This window comes from Eumetopias jubatus, unplaced genomic scaffold (assembly GCF_037043125.1).
Source record: "Eumetopias jubatus isolate StellerSeaLion01/CBP00866 unplaced genomic scaffold, mEumJub1_p1.0 scaffold_6, whole genome shotgun sequence".
NCBI lineage: Eukaryota > Metazoa > Chordata > Mammalia > Carnivora > Otariidae > Eumetopias > Eumetopias jubatus.
The window spans coordinates 95,981,141-96,000,770 of record NW_028274812.1 but is presented as its reverse complement, the minus strand read 5'-3'; the positions used below and the strand labels follow the sequence as shown (position 1 = coordinate 96,000,770).

General features: G+C 37.6%; 1 protein-coding gene across 3 annotated transcripts in view; it reads right to left on the bottom strand.

Moving 5' to 3' along the window:
• The window catches only part of HMGCLL1 (3-hydroxy-3-methylglutaryl-CoA lyase like 1), a 182,765-nt gene extending 164,005 nt beyond the window's left edge, over positions 1-18,760 (bottom strand). For all 3 annotated transcript variants that reach the window (XM_088024344.1, XM_028097866.1, XM_028097867.1), the window contains exon 1: positions 18,653-18,760. In XM_088024344.1, the coding sequence (XP_087880470.1) occupies positions 18,653-18,760 (108 nt within the window). The remainder of the gene's footprint in view (positions 1-18,652) is intronic.
• Positions 18,761-19,630: the final 870 nt, after the last annotated feature.

Genomic DNA, 19,630 nt, shown 5'->3' with positions numbered 1-19,630 from the left:
AAGCTAGGGGAAGCTCCCCAGAGCCTGTTTGTCCAAATTCCTCTCTGTGTCCTACTGTCTCTGCATGGCATGACAAATATTTACCAGACTTTTGCTTTTCCTATCTTCTTATCAATTGTCTTTCTCTTCTTTGAAGCCCCAGATGCCTTACTCCCTTTCTCCTTGGTCAGTTCTCCTGTTTTAGTGAGGCTCCTTTATGTATGAAATTATTTATGCATGAAAATATTTTTTTTCATTTAACTAACAGACCAGCTCATATATTCCATATATTCAAACATTCATTTATTCATTCATTCATTCATTCACAGTTTGGAGTGGAAAATAGTCACTAAGCAAGAGAAACGGGCAGGAAGATATGATCATTTACAAGAAGAGTAAAAATAAATTTCTGTGGAAAGCAATTTAAAGCAACACTGTCATTATGTATTATGAACAAGGTGGTATCAAACTGCTAAATCGCAACCACTCACTTGATCAAAGCCTTGGACTTCTGTTTACAAACTGCAGAGCTTTCTTAGGACTTTAAAGTAGGGCCAATATAATTAGAGTAAGACTATAAAGGTATAATGTGGGATGTCTTTCCAACTCTAAGAAATGATTTCCAGTGGCTCTGAATAACTAGACATCATCACTGTCCTTTACTATTCCAAGAAAATATGTTCCAGTATGTTCTGTATTATGTGATTCTCACGTTCTGTTTCATTTGATACCTATAAGTTTTTCTGTCCAAATTCCAATTCCAGCCTTTTTTTTTTTTATAAGTTCAGCTGTGATCTACGATTCATTCTGTTAAGTCTTCTCCATAATCCCTCTGTTCCATATTGCATATACACTTTCAGTGCTTCCTTCCCTCCCTCACATCCTAACACCTTCATTTAATCACTTCTTAATCATTTGCCTGAAAAGTAAACCCTCCAGTCACTGACTGTTTCCTTCCAGATGCTGCTGTGGAAGGACTCCCCATGGGCTTCACCTAACATTCCAGCCATGTTCATCTGGTTGTGCTGACTCTGATTCCAGCACTCTAAAGCTTTTAAGCTCTTTCTTTCCAAGAAAACTCACAGCTAACACCATTATTTCCTCACAAAAACAGCTAACATCTGCAGACTGAAACATCAAAACAAAGAAAAAAATTGTGCACAGTTCGGCTAAAGTTGGATGCTAACTTTATCAGTCATTTTAGGCAATAAATCAATGTTCTTTTTTTCAGTGTCCATTAAAAAATAAACCATAAAGGCTGATTTTCAATTTCCCCTCAGAGGAACAATTAACAAACAGGTTACATGCAATGACTAATTAGACTTTATACCTTCCAGCTAAGCGAACTAAGCTTCTATTTGGAAACCTAATCTCTAACAAAATTTATCAGGTTGCTCAATAAAGTTTAACTTCATTCTGTACATAAATAGTTCATTTCAGCAGCATTATTTATTCAATTTATTTGGGACACAAGCATCCCAACAAACTGCTTCTTCTAAGCTAAAAGTATTCAACATTTATTAAAATTATTGATTAGAACTCTCATATTAATAACCTTGAATATAATTATACTGTATTCTTATAAAATCATTTTTAAAACTTGCATCTTATTTGTTTCACAACCTCAGTTAATGGAGATTCTTTTTTGGAAATAAGGTCCCTACAAGCCTGAGACAAACCTCAAGCCTCCTCATCCCAGCTGCTTCCTGTATAGATCATAATGGCCTTTAGTCATTGGCAATTCCTTTAGATCAGTATTTCTCAAATTTTAATGTGCATGTGAATCCCCTGTAGAGCTTATTAAAACACAATTTCTTGGGCCCATCTCCAGAGATCATTATTCTTTAGGTCAGGTTGGATCCATGCATTTGCATTTCTAACCAGCTCACAGATAGTGGTGATGCTCTTGAGGCAAGGACATAATCTGAGAACCATGGGTCTAGTTTAGGCCAACTTAAGAGAAAATCTATATGACTATGCTTAAGTGCCCATCACCATCAACTATAAAATCAAGAAAATCCCTCTGCCAATATAGTGTAAAAATTAAAATTAAAATCACAATCTTTATATTAATATCCATCCTAATCCCATAGCTTCCTAACTCCTTCCTTTCAAATACCACTATTTTATGTCTCAGTGAAAATGATTCATCTGTCCTCATCGGGACCATTCCAAATCAGTCTTCTCAGCATATGTTAGAGGAATTAATGGGTGAAATTTTAAACTGTAACACGAATCTCAAACAATTCTACAATCTCTCTTTATAAAGTTTGCAAGTCATTTAAACATTTTTCTACATCTCATTAAATTTTCAGTGGTATTTGAAATACCAATATTGGTAACATCCATGTATACTAGAGCACACCAAAAGGAACAGAGAGTCATTATGTCAATGCTGAATAGCCTGAGAGAACGGGAGATGGTTGTTCAGCAAAGGCCTCAAGATCTGCTGCCCCCACTACCAGGCCCTCTGGTTTCTAGGGCCTCTTTTCAGTCCCTGTAGAGGGAAAAAGTTGGAACATCAATGGCTGACTTACACAGGTTTGGTGTGGCAAGAGTAGGTCCTACTGTCCAAAGTGACATAATACCAGATGTAATAACTAACAGTGGTCATTTGAAGGTTCGAGATAATATATTGAAGCCTCAAGGACACTCAAAGATGTCAGCAGAATAAGCCAAGCAATCAATTACAAGTCAGATAGGATCAACGAGAGGCACTATGGAAGATTCTATACTAATTGATGCCTTCTCCTGGATGCCCACTTTTCAGTGGTCTCTCACAGGTTTTCTTCTATCAATCCTATACACATTGCCCTCAATTGCTCCAGGTCCTAATCTCTCTTTGCCCAGCTCATCATTTTCCCCTGAGTGTTCTGACTCCAAAAACCATGCTTTGATATACTACCATTTACCCAACAGTAATAAATATGAACTTACATATATTCATAGACCTAAACCTACATACACGGAGAGGTACATTCATAAACTCACAAACATGTTTGGACATGGATGGGGCGATTTTAAGTAAGTAGGTATATATGTCTTCACATGATGATAAACATTCACAGGAACAAGCTCATGAGCTATAGGTATTTGTCTTCATGAAAATTACAGCAACTAAAATGTGTTGGCACTTGGAAAGTATTCAGATGTTTAATAATAACTAATAAATAATCAGGGGTGTGAGAGCCAAATGTGAAAAATAAAGCCTATACCCTACAGACCAAATATAATTATACTCTGCCACAACAGCAATACAGTAACAAAACAATGTAAGAATATGCTCAGTTTCTCCTGGTTTTGAACTCCTGTGGTCTTTATCATCTATGAGAATTGTATATTTTACTAATGATTAGGCACAAATTTAATTTTTCACATGTAGGTTTCCTTCCTAGGAATTAAGGATATATCTATTGTCTAGTGCGTCTCAGTCCTTTTTAAATATTTCAAACTTTCTAAAAGAGCTCTTAGCATTCAGTTTCTCCTATCCCTATTGGTTAATAGATAAGGTCTCCAATGATGTTAGGAATCAGAAAACAAAAAGTTGTTACATGTAGTATGGTAATTAGTTAATCTGATACAAAGTTTTGCCTGTGGTTTCATCAAAACTAGTTAAACAAGAGTTCATACAAAATTAATGACAAGAATCATTTTTATTTTCCTTTCTCAATAGTTTATAAAGAAGCTGCTGGTCCTCGTTTGCTTTTGCCTTTATTAGTAAAAGAAAACAGGTATCAAAAATCATAAGGCTTGTGGCTTCCTCAGAGGTGGATCCTGCAGCCTCAGAGCCCGATGCTCTCTCAAGGAACAAAGTCAACCCCAGTGGCAAGAAGAAAGGAGGAAAGACACAACAGACCACCTCAGCTTTCCCTACTTTGGCATTGTTTCTTTAGAAATGCTGAGCAGAAATGAAGGACAGCAAAGCCACAGGAAAGTGCATCTGTGACAGTATAAATTCAACTCAAACGTTCGGTCATAATGTGACCGGTTCCTGAGCTCCTCATTTCTCAAATGGAAACACCTTGAAGTTTTTCTCTTAGGGACACACTGTAGGGCTAGAACAACTGCCTTGTGATTATGTGATTATTCTTTCTTTCTCACCCATTACCTTTTTCATTCGATGATCGATTATATACAATTTGTTTCATCATTTTTTGACCTTCGGTGTGAAGCAGCAAATTCTTGTTTTCTATGCTTCAAACAAGCCAGGTCTTAATAAAGATTTTTATTAACCTCACAATAGCACTTCAGCACATTTTATGGGACTGAGTTCTTCTTTTTTTGTTCCATTTATTGTATCATAGTGTGGTTTTACTGTACACACTATGGTTGTTGATGACCTCTTAGAAAACAGAATAAAGATGCAGTGGTTGAGGGAAACAGATTTTTCCAACAGAACTTAGCCAGGAACTTTCAGTTGGTGTGTGAAGTCTACATACATAGTGTTTGGTATGAATACAATGCATTTTATATAAATCTGACCTTTTTGGTAGGACTTTAAGTCAACTGTACTTGCCCCAAGTTTAAGCTACTTACTGAAAAACTAAGAAAGGCCATATTTCTCAGAAATATCCTATAAAACCATTTCGCTGAGTACAGGGGTAAAAGAAGAGCTGCTGTTAGGTACAGAGCGAAAGGGGATGGCAAGCAAAGATTCAAGAACGATGGCATCATTTTAAAGAGTCTGAATAACTTCTGTCTGAAATAAGAAGGATTCATTCAGGTTCTTCTACCTCAGATTTTAAATGTTGAGTCTCAAAATGAACTAATGAGGGAAGGTGAGCTGTATCATCCCGTCATTTGTAACCGACTGCAGTTTCCCTCCTTAAAGTGATAGATTAATCTAGAACCTTAATAATTATGTTAAATGACGTTATAATAAGTGAGTACAAGACAACTGATGTTCATATTGGTCAACAGACTTGACAGGATGTAGTGTAAGAAATACTGGCTTTGGAAACTGTTATAGGTTCAAGTCCAATGCCTCTACTAGTTATGTGGCCTACAGAGATTTTTATTAACTCTCTGAGCCTCCCTTTCCTCTTATTAAAAGTGAGTGTAACGGGATCTTCTTTATGCAAATCTAAGAGTTCAGAAGTTAAATAAAGCCCTTAGCAAAGTCACTGGAATAAGTTCACCATCTGGTAGCGGGGTTGCTAATACCGATGCTGTGTGAGGGGCGCCTGGGTGGCTCAGTCCATTAAGCATCTGCCTTCAGCTGAGGTTATGATGCCAGGGTCCTGGGATCCAGCCCCGCATCAGGGAGTCTGCTTCTCCCACTCCCGCTCCCCCTGCTCTGCTCGTGCACTCGCTCTAGCTCCCTCTCGCGCTGTCCACTAAATAAATAAAAATCTTAAAAAAAAAAAAAATACTGATGCTGTGTGATTTCCCAAACTCTTGTTAATAATACTCTATTAACAGTTTATGTAGCATTTTATATCTCCTGTATTCTTTCATTTGTCCCATTTGGTAAGTCAGTTGGAAATCCAGAGCAGGTATGCTAAAAAAATACTATTTTCCCTAAATAATAATTTTTGATTAAGACGAATGATTGACATTCTACTTAACAAGTTATCACTATTCTTTTCTCACCAAAAGGTCAATATCTGTATACATTATTTAAAGAGCAAATAGATATTTAAGAGATCTAGCTCTCTAGAGGGGAGTATTTACAGAGGCTTATGTTCCATCTCCTTTAGCTCAAGTTTTTCTTTCAATATTTTCGAGAGCATACATTTAGCAGAATTACATTAAATATTAAAATCGTGTCATATGGGAATGGGGACTAAGTGATAGCAGACATTCGTGAGTGAAACTCTGAATAACTACATCTGTTTCTCCACAGGTCTTGCAAATGTCTTTTAAACACAGCCCTAAAACCTAGGCAGACAGAACTCCAAATTGCCCTCAGCTTTTATGTTTGACCAGGTCCACAGCGTTCTACAAAATGCAAAATTTGAACAGTGCCATCGCATTTTTAAAAATCCGAGAATTCTCGGTCCTTAAATCAAAATTCCCAGGAAGTAGAAATTGTGTCTAAGTAAAATAAGATTCATATTTGGATTTCAACATTAACCTATATGATCAGCTTCTATTTTACAGTGAAATAAATACGGATTGAGGAAAGAATTTAGAAAGGGAATGCCAGACTCCGTACACTCAGTGGGTTACAGATGTATGAAAGCGGTGGCAGAGAGCCACTCCACTTCCTTCAAGATCCAAAAACATTTGGAAGGAAGCCCCAGAAGGAAAGATGTCTGACAGACATGTTCTCTTTGGGGTTTCCTGCCTCCTTGTTTGCCAAGCTTCCTAGACCCCATTGCTTGTTAATAAAGTTCACCAAGACGACTTTATGAAATGCTGATTTCATAGAGTGAAACTTGTATTAAAGGCGTTTTTATGTAGTCGAAGTTTCCTGACATCTGCATTTCCCTACTTCACAAATCCAGGGAAGCGTGACTTGGAAAGTTAACGAGCGTAAGGTGACATTTGATGTGCTCACTATCAGTGGGATATTCAGCCCAAACACTGAATCCAAAACCAGAGACCGTGGCTGAGACACTGCAATAGAGAAGCTGCTTCACCCTGAGGGTATCATTATACCCCCCAGTGTGTCTACTCCTTCTCTCATAAAACGGAGTCCTGAGAAGATGCATATTGTACACCGTGTGAATTAACTCAGTAAAAACAGAGATATGGAAAGTGAATGAAAAGCTAGATTCTACCTTCATAGCCAGGAAAGAAAAAAAAAATTAGCACCTGGATTTAAAAATCTACATTACCGTCCAATGTGAAAAATAATATAGCATAGCTGAAACTACTAACTCTACTTTACAAAAGTACTATTTTTTTTTAAAGATTCTATTTATTTATTTGACAGAGAGAGACAAAGCGAGAGTAGGAACACAAGTAGGGGGAGAGGGCGAGGGAGAAGCAGGCTTCCCGCTGAGCAGGAAGCCCGATGTGGGGCTCGATCCCAGGACCCCGGGATCATGACCTGAGCCGAAGGCAGACGCCTAATGACTGAGCCACCCATGAGCCCCCAAAACTACTATTTTTGATATTACCTGTGCCAATCATAAAGTCCACTAATTTGGCAAAAAGCACCTGAAGTTTGCTGTATTTAACACGCAGAAACGATTTAGTTCCAGAAATATATTAAAAAGATCTGAGTACTTAGGTCTCCTCGATAACAGAAAGGAGAATCAAATATTAGTTTCATCTCTTGAGAAGATCTCAGTCTCGCACTAAAAATACTGTGTATTTAATATAGAGATACTTCCATTTATTCAAAAATATTTGATGGCGAACTCTACTTCTAAGTGGAAGACGGGCCCACTAAGCACGATACAGGGATTGGGGCTGGGAGAGGGAAAGGTGAAGGACATAAGCCAAACACTCACAAGATTCACCACTTGCAAAACATAAGCATCCATTTTCAAATCAAACATGAAAAAAACTAGTAAGGCCATTTTTAAGATTAGGGCCTCTAAATTCCTTTTCCTTGCAAGAGACAATAGACCAGAGAGAGGATCCAGATGTAGGTTGATATGCATATACTCAGACACAGAAATATCCCTAACTAAATGAATAACTCTCCATTACTTTATTACATTAAGTCTGCCCATAAATGTTCAATCATCTTATTCTGAACTGGAACGCCTTCTATCTATGCAAATCCCATTTGACGTCCAATCTACCTCCAACACAAAGACTATTATCATCCTCATGGATTCGCCCTGCACTGCATTAGAACCTATTTGCAGGCTTGTGTTTGTAAATGAGTTTCAACCAAAGAATGCAGGAAAAAGCAGGATTCAAATAAAAAGCAGGATGAAGAAATGAGCTTTTCGGAGACAGCAATGAAAAATGAACACATGGCCTGAATAGTGCTGTTGGGATGGAAGCTCTAGTGCTTCTATCTCCCTTTCTTGCCCACCAGGGTCCTTAGCACCTTGCCAGCATCCGAGAGCTGGAGCTCAGCCCTTCCTCTCTCTAAACCAGGGAAGGAAGTATCAACTCCTCTTATCAAAATCATGTTTGTAATGCACAGCTCTGGTCCCTTCATCACGTATGTAGAAAGTAGTTTTTGTTTACACTTTATATTTTTCAGAGAGCCCACTACTTGGCTTTCCTTTACATTATTACTAGGCTTTCATATAAATGAGGAAAGTCTAAAAAATATAAACAACCATAAACTTGAATAATGTTCTAAATTACCTTCACATAAAAGTCTCTTCATATGAAGTCTGATTCTAGAATGCATGTTTTGGGAACGAGATCTGCCAACCAGTATTATTTTCCAAAGAAAAGAACATAAAAATTGGCCCCAAATTGGTCAGATGTAGAAGAAATGCAACGACACCTCAGTGTTCACTTAGGAATGAATTTTGATCACTCAGAAAAGGAAGATCATCCAAAGGGGAAGATGGCAAATTTCTGGGAATTTAAAGACTTAACTCCTGCCTGTCGAGTAATTAGGATTAGGGTCTATAGTGTTGAAAATTTGCCAACGTTCAGAAATGTCCTGGATGGTTGTTGAGAACCATGTTCATTAAAGCATCCCCATGTAACTATCCACCAAGGATAACAAAATCAAACATCCACCAGCACAGGAAGATAATCCGGGTGCCAGAGGCAGCTAAGTATACAAATAAAGAGTGCAAGTCCTGCTTAAGGCATTTCTATGTACTTATCTTTTCAGTGTAGTCTTGACCAAACAAAATATTTCCAGAGGTTAAATTTTGCTCACCTGTGAAACAGCCAATTTGCATCTCCCACTTAGACTAACAATAGAGACTGGCAGGAGGAAACTGGGAATCTATATGCTGCTTTTATTATTAGGGCTTCAAGCAGGCTGGACAATCACTTTCAAATCAGAATTTCTGTTAAAAATAATATTCCCCAAAAACACGATTCTGCTTTAGCTCTTTTACTATGATCTGTTCCATGACAGTGACCCATAAAGTCGTGGTTCTGCACAGTCTAGCCCCCTAGTTGAGGAGGAAAAATAAAAAGAAACAAAAATAAAAGCTAAACTTGGAAAGGGAGAGTCAAGGAGAGAAGAAAGGGTCAGGGAAAGTTACAGCACAGAGTGAATAAGCATAAAGAAAGCCAGAGGACTTGGAGGAGCTCACAGCTAATGAAAAAAACAAGAGCATAGAGTGGGGGGAGGGAAGGATGTGAAAGCCAGCTGGAATAAGAGAAAGCAAGAAATACAGGAGCCAACAGAAATCCAAGGACAGAAAGTATTGGAGATTGAAGGGAACAGGAAATTTATTGGAAACCAAGTTGTTTTTCCTTTTGTATCCAATGCAATTCTATTCCAGGCAGAACTCTAGTCTCAACCTCAAAGAGGACAGAAGGGAAGTTGAAACTCATAGGAGTCTTTCCTGGACAGCAGCCAGGAGCTCTGGAAAGACAGATTAGAAAAAAACATGATATGACAGCAGACCCTCTGAAAGCAGATACGGCGGGGGGAGGGGGCGGAGGGGTGGCAGTCTCACCGGGCACATGATTTTCAAAAATCAAACAAAACAAAACAAAGTAAAAACAGTGATAGTTTGGCTCCAACTCAGAGCTACTGAATAAGAATTTCTGGTACATTTAATAAACACCTCAGGGTGAATCTTATCACCAGAAAAGTCGAGGAAACACCGATCTAGTAGTAAAAATTGGGGGCTCTGAAACTAGAGCTGCCTGAATTTCGTTCCGAGCTCTGCTAGTCATTAGCTGTGGAACATGAACAAATTTTACTTTTCTGCATCCCAAATATTTAGTTTATAAAGTGGATTGTTGGGAGGATTAAATGAGGTTTTGTACAGAAAGCAGTTAGGCAGGACCTAGCACATATTGAACACTTCACAGTGGTAGCTCTAAAACTATGGAAGTACTCTGAATAGAGAACTCATACAAAATAATGTATCTTAATTGATTAAAAAGTAAAATATGAAAAAGGAATAAAAAGGCTGCATCTTAGATGCAGTATGCCTGGGATGAAGTATACATGGGAGCATTCTTCCCAACTGTACAGAGACCAAGCCAGTTCAACCATAGGGTTTCTGCTCTTGGTCTCACCATTCACTAGTTGGGAATCAACATGTGAAGTATGGATGGTATCTGCAGTTTCTATTACTTCCTGAAAACTGTCACTCTTTATTTGTACGAAAACTCCTGTTCCTTTGAGATCCATGTGATTTGGCCATACGGTCCTTTAGCCCTTTTTGAGGACTTGTATCCCTTATATACCAAAGCCATTAGAACTTAGTTTGCCATTGTTTTCTTACTCCCCAATTTTGACATTATTCTGCAGTTTACTCAGTGTCCTGGTGAACCTTCCATCCAATATTCGATTTCCACTGAAATTTACTAGATTTTACTTTAGTTGAGCCATTAATTCACATGGTCATACAAAGGGCTTATTACTGTTTGTGACTGCTCACTTATTAAGATTCTGACCACAAGTATTTTCAACTTTCTAATTTTGTTGGGGCCATGACTAAAATCTTAGGCTTCGTCAGTACTACAAGTCTTTGGAACTCTACTTCCACCTACCTGTGAGAGATCTTAGGTTAACAAAGAGTCTTGAGAACGGCGATATACCTGGTAACATGCTGAGGACCCAAGGTGTAAGAATAATGAAACAGACATTTTCCTCAATATGAAGGAGTTCACTCTGTGAAATACATCTTTTGTTCCAAACAAGCACATTAATTTAAATATAAAATAAGAACACCAAAAAAGTATAAATAGCCTCAAATATAAGAAATATAAAGTGGTGAGTGAGGCTGATAGATATGGCAGAAAATAGGATAAACATATCAAGAGTCACACATAATCACATGTAATTAAAGGTAAATTCACCTAATTAAGGATAGAGACAATCAGATAAGCAGCTCAGCTTATAAGAGACACAATTTAAAGCAAAATGACAGAGAAATGGACGTGAACTGTCTTAAGGCATTCTTAAGATGACTAAAATTACATGAGCTAAATATTCAAATAAAGAAAACTAAAAATGTTAATTCAGAAAACAGAAATGCAGGATTTTTTTCAAAAAATAGAAATCAGTTGTTAGCACGTCATACATATGCACAAAGATACAAACATACACGTATAGAAGAGAGGATCTGCAAACCTACAAAATATTTTTTTAAGATTTTAATTTATTTGAGAGAGAGAGAATGAGAAAGAGCATGAGAGGGAAGAGGGTCAGAGGGAGAAGCAGACTCCCTGCTGAGCAGGGAGCTCGATGTGGGACTCGATCCCGGGACTCCAGGATCATGACCTGAGCTGAAGGCAGTCGCTTAACCAACTGAGCCACCCAGGCACCCCCTACAAAATACTTTTCAAATCAACTGATAAAATATGTCGATTTCTACCAAGGCTTAGGAATCAACAAAAAAAGAGAAATAGTTAACCAGGAATGAAATAAGGCAATATAAAAGATTAAAAAGAAAAGGCTAATGACAATAATAAAATTTGTTTACCAACTCCATGTCCATAAGAAAAAAAAAAAAAGATTTGAGATAAACTTTTATCAATAGACATAAAATACCATAAGGGGACTATCCATTTAATCATTCATTGAACAAACTTTACTGAACTATGTCACACAGGAGTAAATAGTATGTTGCTTCTCTAAAGCCAGATATTGAAGTTGAGCATAACTTTTCTTATTTTTAAAATCTCTTCTCTTTCATAATTCTTATTTATAGTGAAAACCATTGCAATAGTCTGTTTTTCCATGAAGTATTAGTTTCTCATAAAGCAGCCAATCTTTGAATTCCTTTTTTGAGTTTTAAATTATTATTCTATACAAACTTTCAGCTGTAAGATAAATAAGTTCTGGGAATCTAATGTATAGCATAGTGATTACAGTTAATAATACTGCATTATATACTTGAAATTTGCTAAGGATGTAGTTATTATATTTTCTCACCACAAAAAGGAAATTGTAAATTGTTATGGAACTCATATGCTAGCTAATGCTAAGGTGGTAATCATCGTGCAATATATAAGTGTATCAAATCTGTACACCTTAAACTTATACAATGTTATATGTTAATTATATCTCAAAGCTGGGAAGATAGTTACTCTAAACAGTTTGTATATTACCTGGAACATAACTACCTCAAAATTTTTGTAATATGGTAAATTAATATATTTTTACAACTCCAATTACATTGCATAATTGTTTTGTTTTCTTACATTTTCCTCTTATACTGTATTTCAACTAGCTTGTTCAGAGTGAATTTCTGAGAACAACCAGAAAATCTGGACAAAATATTAATGAAAACACTTGTTTGATAGTCTCAGAGAGTTGCCAAGGTAGTGAGTACTTAAGTGGCCAATATACCAAATATATATATGCAGAAGAAAAACAAAGTGGTAAGACCAACATCGATCATGACTTCCTCTTGAAATATTTGTCAATTCAATACTAGCAGTTGAGAAGATCATCAGAACTTCTAGAAGTCTTAGAGGCTAAGGAGAAAATACTTTGATTTTAGGTCCCAACTAGGAGATACCCTGGTAAACACACTAGGTTTTTCAGTTAGAACCCCTGAACAGTGACAAAATGAAAGGGTGAAGAGAAAAAGACAAATCCTCACAAAGTAGGCCCAGACTCAAATCAGCTAAGCATCTGATTGGATTAAGGTAAGCTATCCTTATACTATTTGCTAAAAGCTAAAGATAATCCTTTTTGTATCTCACAACTATTAGAACAGCTACTTTAAAAAATCCAAGAAATAAGTGTTGTGAAGGATGGTGTGGGGGGAGGGGAGATCCCTCCTGGACCATTGGTGGGAACATAAATTGGTGCAGCCCCTTGGAAAACAATATGGAGGGTCCTCTAAAAATTAAAAATAGAACTGCCATATGATCCAGCAATTCTACTTCTAAGTATCCAAAGGAAAGGAAATCACTATATTTAAAAAGTACCTGCACCCTCATGTTAACTGCACCATCATTTACAATAGCCGACATTAGTGTCCATCAACAGATGAATAAGATGTAGTAGACATACACAGGCATATTTTTTAGCTTTAAAACAATCCTGTCATTTGTGACAAGATGGATACACATTAAGGGCTTTATGCTAAACAAAGTAAGTCAGGCAGAGAAAGACAAATACAGTGAGGTATCATTTATATGTGGAATCTAAAAAAAGTAAACTCATAGATACTGAGAACAGATTGTTGCCAGAGGTGGAAGTGGGGCAGGGAGGGCAAACAAGTGGAAGTAGGTAAATGGGGCGGGGGTGGGGGAAGAACCCTTTCTGGAGAAGGATAATTTGAGGTGTCTCAAATTAGGTCTATAATTTTCATTTCAGGTGTCTAACACACACCCAAAAATCGGTAAGCATTCCAAGAGGAAAGATACATAAATAAGTAAGACCCACTAGAGATCCAAATATTGGAGTTATCAGACATGGAACTTAAAAATAACACTAATACTCAAGCGTTCATGACAAGATGAAAAATTGTGGCAAAGAACAAAAAAGTTGTTTTGAAAAACACAGAAATGCATCAACTCAAAAATATAAAATTAAACTCAATACATTAGATTAACAGCAAATTACAACTGAAGAGAGAATTAGTGAAATGGAATACAAGTGAGAAGATAATATTCAGACTGAACATGGAGAAAAAAAGGTGACAAAGACAAAAATGAGTGTAAGAAATAGATGGAGCACAGGGAAAGTTCTAAGATTTTTCAAATGATAAGCCCAAGTGGAGGGATTAAAAAAGAAACAGAGCAATACTTAAGGAGAAATGGTTGAAAATTTTCTAAAATCTATGAAAGCCAATAAAGCATGGAGCCATAGATTCAAAAAATGCTACAAACCACTGGCAAATGCAAAGAAAATTAAATCTAGACATATCATAGTCATACTGTGAAAAACCAAAGACAACGAGAAGACTCATTATCATCAAAGAAGCAAAAATAAGACTAACAGTTCATTTCATTGTCTCTGGCTTCCATTACCTCTCTTGAGAAATCTACATTTTGTGCTGTTGTCATGCATTTTAATTCTTTATGTGGACTATATATTTATGGCCAGTATTAACTTACAATTATGTACATCATTTATCAAAATAAATGTAATTTCAAACAAAAATGAAAAAAAATCATATTTTTACTAAAGAATGTAGGAAAAAAAACTACTTCTAGACGAAGGAAAATAATTTCAGATGGAAAAATGGGGATGAAGAAAGGAAGACTAAAGGAAAGAAATATATTCTAAATATAAAATGTATATCAACTATATACATATAGACAACAGATATAAAACTAACATATACAATAATATGAAAAGTGGAAGTCAGTAATGGAGCTAAAATACTATATTTGCATGTTTAATAAGTTGCAAAGATACCAATTTATATAATATTTTTAGTAAGTCCAGATCATGTGTTGACATCTTATATATAGCAACAAAGAGTATAGTAAAAACAATATATAATTAAGCCATGGCAGGGGGAAAAAATGAACAAAATTATGTCACTCAAAAGAAGCTATAAAAGGAGAAAAAAGCGGGGAAAAAGCATAACAGGAGGAAAAAAGGGGGGAAAAAGAACACTTACTTGAGACAAATTAAAAAAAAAAAAAAAAACAGTGGGATGGTACCTTGGTTCTTTTCTGAAAATTCCTCCCCAGTCATCCTAAAGTACTTAGTAAATGTACTAACAACTGCAGAGCTGCAAACTAAAAAGCATACAGTCACATTATCCTCAGATTAAATTTATGCAGAAATATATTTAGGTTAGATTCCTGAAAACTTTTAATACCAAATACTTTCTTTGAATCATAATTTTTGCTGAGAGCAAATGTAACTTAAAGGATTCAGGATATAATATACAATAACTATAAGTTTAATGTCACATAACCTACAATTTTGCTTCTATACATCTACTGCATTTAAAATATTGTATTAGAATTTAGGCCCTGGAGAATTTTATTGTCACACAGGGTATTAATATATGAAAAAAATTTAGCTACTGCTTTAGCAGCACTTGCAAATCAAAAAGGAATTGCTTTACCAGGCACCTTACATTTAATCAAAACCTTGAAATATACCAATTAAGCCAGCTTCTTCATACCAATTTTAACAGAGACAAACATAGAAAATAAAACAGGCCTGAAAAGATAGCTTGAACCATAGGATGATCAATTTTAACCTCCTGGTCTATGAAAGGAATCCTCTGCAAAATCACTGTCATTAGCAAAAAATTAGAGACTCAAAAATTTAATTTGTGGAGCTGTGGTACAATAAACCTTTTATTCACACTGACCTATTTTGTATTGGATAATAAATTGTTAAACTTCAAACGTATGTGTGTCTATTTTTACACATACATACACCCAGTATTTATTTTTCATCCTAATAATTTATCAGGGATATATTATTATCTCTCACATGTAAACTGAAATTTTAAGATCTAGCCAGGATATTGCCTGCACAAATTCACAGGATGAATTGGTAGCCAAAAAATATCTAGGTTTCCAATCTTCTATTGCCTAGCACAGGATTCTTTCAAAATATAATATTCTATCTGTCCCAACAGTTACAAAATTGTTTCAAATTCCAGAGGTCCTGCTCATGATTCTCTCTGCCAGATTTTACAATGATTTGTTAAGCACTGTGCTGTCTCATCAACACCCCCCCAGAATCCATTTTCAGCTCTTCTCCCCATCAAAGCCTAACTCCTGTGAGATGAAAAGGTAAGACACCAACAGGAATAATATCCATCTTCTATCACTAAGACCAAACTATATTGACGTCAAGTATTCATTATCATCACATTAGCATTCACTTAACTAATATTTTTCATTGTACCACAATGTACCAATCATCGATTTGGCAAGAGCTACGAAGAATTTCATGGTCCCCATAAGCAGGAGATAAACATTCACTCATTTGTTCATTAAGTATTTACTGGCCGTGAAAGACTAACCAGACATTCTGTTAGTTGCTGAGAATGGTGGGTGTTTCCCTTACTTTTATGATGCCTAGACTCTGGTAGGGAACTAGACATCAAATAATCACAAAAATAGGCAATTCATATTATATATAATGAACTATGTACTGAGCCATATAGGATAACAAGAGCTGCTTGCCTTAAGAGTCTGGGAAACAGTTCATGAGAAGGTAACATTTGAGTTAAGATCTGAAGGGTGAACAGAATTTGTTAAAAATAGTCTTCCCAACAGAGGGGAAAACAAAGACCATGGCTCCAGAGGAAACATTATTAAGAATTCAAAGAGGGCCACGGTGGCAAGAACAAGAGAATACCTTAAGATGATATTATAGAGAAATGCAATGCAAATAACAGGGAAAGCTTCAGAGACACATTGAAAGTTTTGGTGTTCATTCCTAAAAGTAATAGAAATGCATACAAGGCTATAAAACGGGGGTCAGCAGGATTCCATTTGAAATAGATAACATCTCCCAACTGGCTACATGGGTGTTAAAGAAGGACTGCAATCACCCAGTAGTCCATGAGAGAGAATGCTATTTTAAAATTGATACTAGGAGTAAAGTTGGAAAAAAAGATGGATTTGAGAGAAATTCAAGAGGTAAAATTGCAGGACTTAGTGATACTTTGGATGTGGGGAAATGAAAATGAAAAGCTCTTGCCTTGTGGCATATAGAACTGAACAGATTGTGATGGTTTCCTGTGATAGCAAATACTGGAGAAGGTCTGGGGTTGAAGGAAGGAGAACGTGAATCCAATTTCGGAAATGTTGAGTTTGAAGTGCTTTTGAAATATCCAAGTGATTATGTCCAGTGAGAGGCTGAAGAGGGAGACAGGAATATAAATCTGGAGACCACGAATATATAAATAGTAACCGAAACCGTGAGTGTGGATACAAAGTCATGAGGAACCTGGTCATTTACCAGACAGCGATAGGCCACTGAGTCCATCTGGTGCCAGACCAAGGAACCAGAGACTCCGTAGGGCTTAAAGCAGTTACAGGTGTTATTAAACAGATGCCAAGGAAGATCAATTTCAATGAGTCAAGTGTCAGATGTCAATGGTGCTGAGTTCAAATAAGGCAAGATATAAAAAACTACAATTCAACGAGTGGGACTGAAACAGAATGATGCCTAAAATGCCATGGAAGCACAGAAATGGGGCATTAACTCTGGGTGGAGCAAAGAGTTGGTTAAAGGAAGTAACATTTAAGCTGTGTTTGAAAAACGAGTAAGAGTTTCCCAGGCAAAGAAGTCACTATTTAGTGAAGGTATAGCTGTTTCTCACACTCCTTATCATTTTTGATGACCTGCTTCCACATCTTAACAGGGCAAAGTAGACATCCTCAGGTAGCAGCCTAGTCTCCACCACTGCCCCCACAGCTCACAAATCAGAACATGAGGGAGAGAAATACAATGTTAACACAGCAACAAACATCACGCAAAGTCTCAGGGAAGAAAAGAGGATTCCTGATTCTCTAACAGACTGAATATGGAAGTTTAAAAAACGGTTATAAAAACAAAGTTATAATAGCAAAAAATCAAATCAGAATGTAGAAAAATTAAATAGACATGTGAATATATGAGAATAACTCTCCCTCTCGTGCATTTTCAGCAACAGACTTCAAGCCAGATGACCATGACCATCTTTTAAGTAATGAGGAGCAATGTATCTTCTGATTGGTTTTGAAAGAATCCACAAATGCTGAATTCCTATTTGTAGAACTAAGATCACAATTTCACATACTGATACACTAAGCTGAGAATACGCTAAATGTAAAACTACAGGAAAAATGGATACCTAGTATTAGAAGAGCTGATCTAAAGCCACATAGTCAGATTATGTTTACCCACTGAAATATTATAATTAACCCAAGTTATTATGCTGTTCACAAGATGAATCAGGGATGAACATTTTTGCGTCCAGCAAAAAATCAAGAAAGAGTGAAACCCTTATACTGCCCCTTCATTTTTCCATGCTTTAACATTCACATAACAATTGTCACTGTTACTACTTGGTGAAATTTTAAATTTTGAGCTCTTTTAAAGGAAAAGCAAATTTCTTTTTTCATTTACCTGCCATTTGTTTGAGAATGCATTAAGCTGCAAACACGTGGATCCAATCAAGTTGCCTATTGTCTTAAAGCATTCGGGAATCACAGGGGCATCAATTTTGGTTTGCAATTGCTGTTATTTACAATTTTTTTCAAGCTTATTCAAGTGTGTTGAAGCATAAATACATTAGGGATAATTAATGATATGCTAGATAATTTCACCCTACGATGTTTTCCTAGCCATATATGTTGGCTTCATTGCTCTTTCTGCCACACATTGTCCCCTTTGTTACACGGTACAGGGAAGGAACTGAAAATAAAGGCACTATCCCTGGAGGAAAGCCAAGAGATACGCATATTGTATAATGCAGCCCCTCCAAGGGAAAAACAGAGAAGCGGCAGTTTCCTCTAGGCGTCCTGCAAAAGGCCACAGGTAGGGATTTTGCTGGGTCTGAGCTATAGAGGTGGGTCTACATGTTCACAGCACAGAGATGATGGGGAACCTTTTAAGAGGTGAGGCCTAACAAGACCGAACTGCTGCAGGGAGGGCCCTGCGGTGCGGTGGTGACATAACAGGGAGAGAGACCAGCCGGCTGTGTGCAAAAGGGTGGGGACACCCTGGGCCGCGAGGTGGTACCTGCGCAGGGTCGAGCGCCCCAGCCACTGAATCCCCGATCCAGAGATGCTCCCGGAGAAGCTGCTGGTAGCTGAGGCAATGCTTCACCGCAGATGGCACATTCCCCATGGCGGGGCCTGGGACTGCAGACGGAGATAGGAGGGCGCCAGGAGCCGGGAGGAAAGGGATGCGGAGCGAGCTGCGCCAGCCCAGAGCGCGCCCCTCCGGGCCACCGGCTGCGAGCACCGGCCCTGCTCCGCGCACTGCGTCGGCGCCGAGAGGGTGGGGAGCGGGCCACACTCGCGGCGGCGCCCGGGGCAGGGAGTGCGGGAGGCACCTGCGGCAGACGTCCGCAGCACCCGGAACCGGAGAAGAAAAGGAACTGAGCCCAAGGATGTTCAGGTGTGGCGCATTTTCCTTACTGCGCTGAGCTTGCGGGGCTCTCTGCACAAGCCCCACTTACCGACTTCTCACCTGGTTCAGATCCTAAGAGAAAGGGTGTAAATAAAAGGAAGGGCGCCTGCGTTTTAGTGCCGGTGCGTTTGCTCATTTCCAGCTGCAGACTCATGCTTAATGTAGATTTGTCCAGCATTGAACTCACTTGAGTTTGTGCTTGACAACAATAAGCTCGATTTTAAAATATGTTGAGCTCATTTGCAAGCTTAAAACACAGCCTAATAAAGAAGAAAATATACAAAGTACTACATTGGGGGAGATGTCACAGATAACTTGGATAAGTCAGTAAATTGTCATTAAGTTGGTACTACAAGTTAAGCACTGAACTGGAATGGAGTTGCTTAAGAGATGCATGGCTCAAAACTGTTGAAGCCCTAAAGCCTAAATTCATTGGAACTAAAAATGCTACATAAATCCTTAGGATATTAGAATAGGAATAATCTTTGGTGTGGAAGGGGTTGGGAAGATGGTCCTGGAACAGACCATTTCCTTACCTCCTCTCCTTCACAGGCACAGGTACATCACCTGGACCCACTCTAAAAC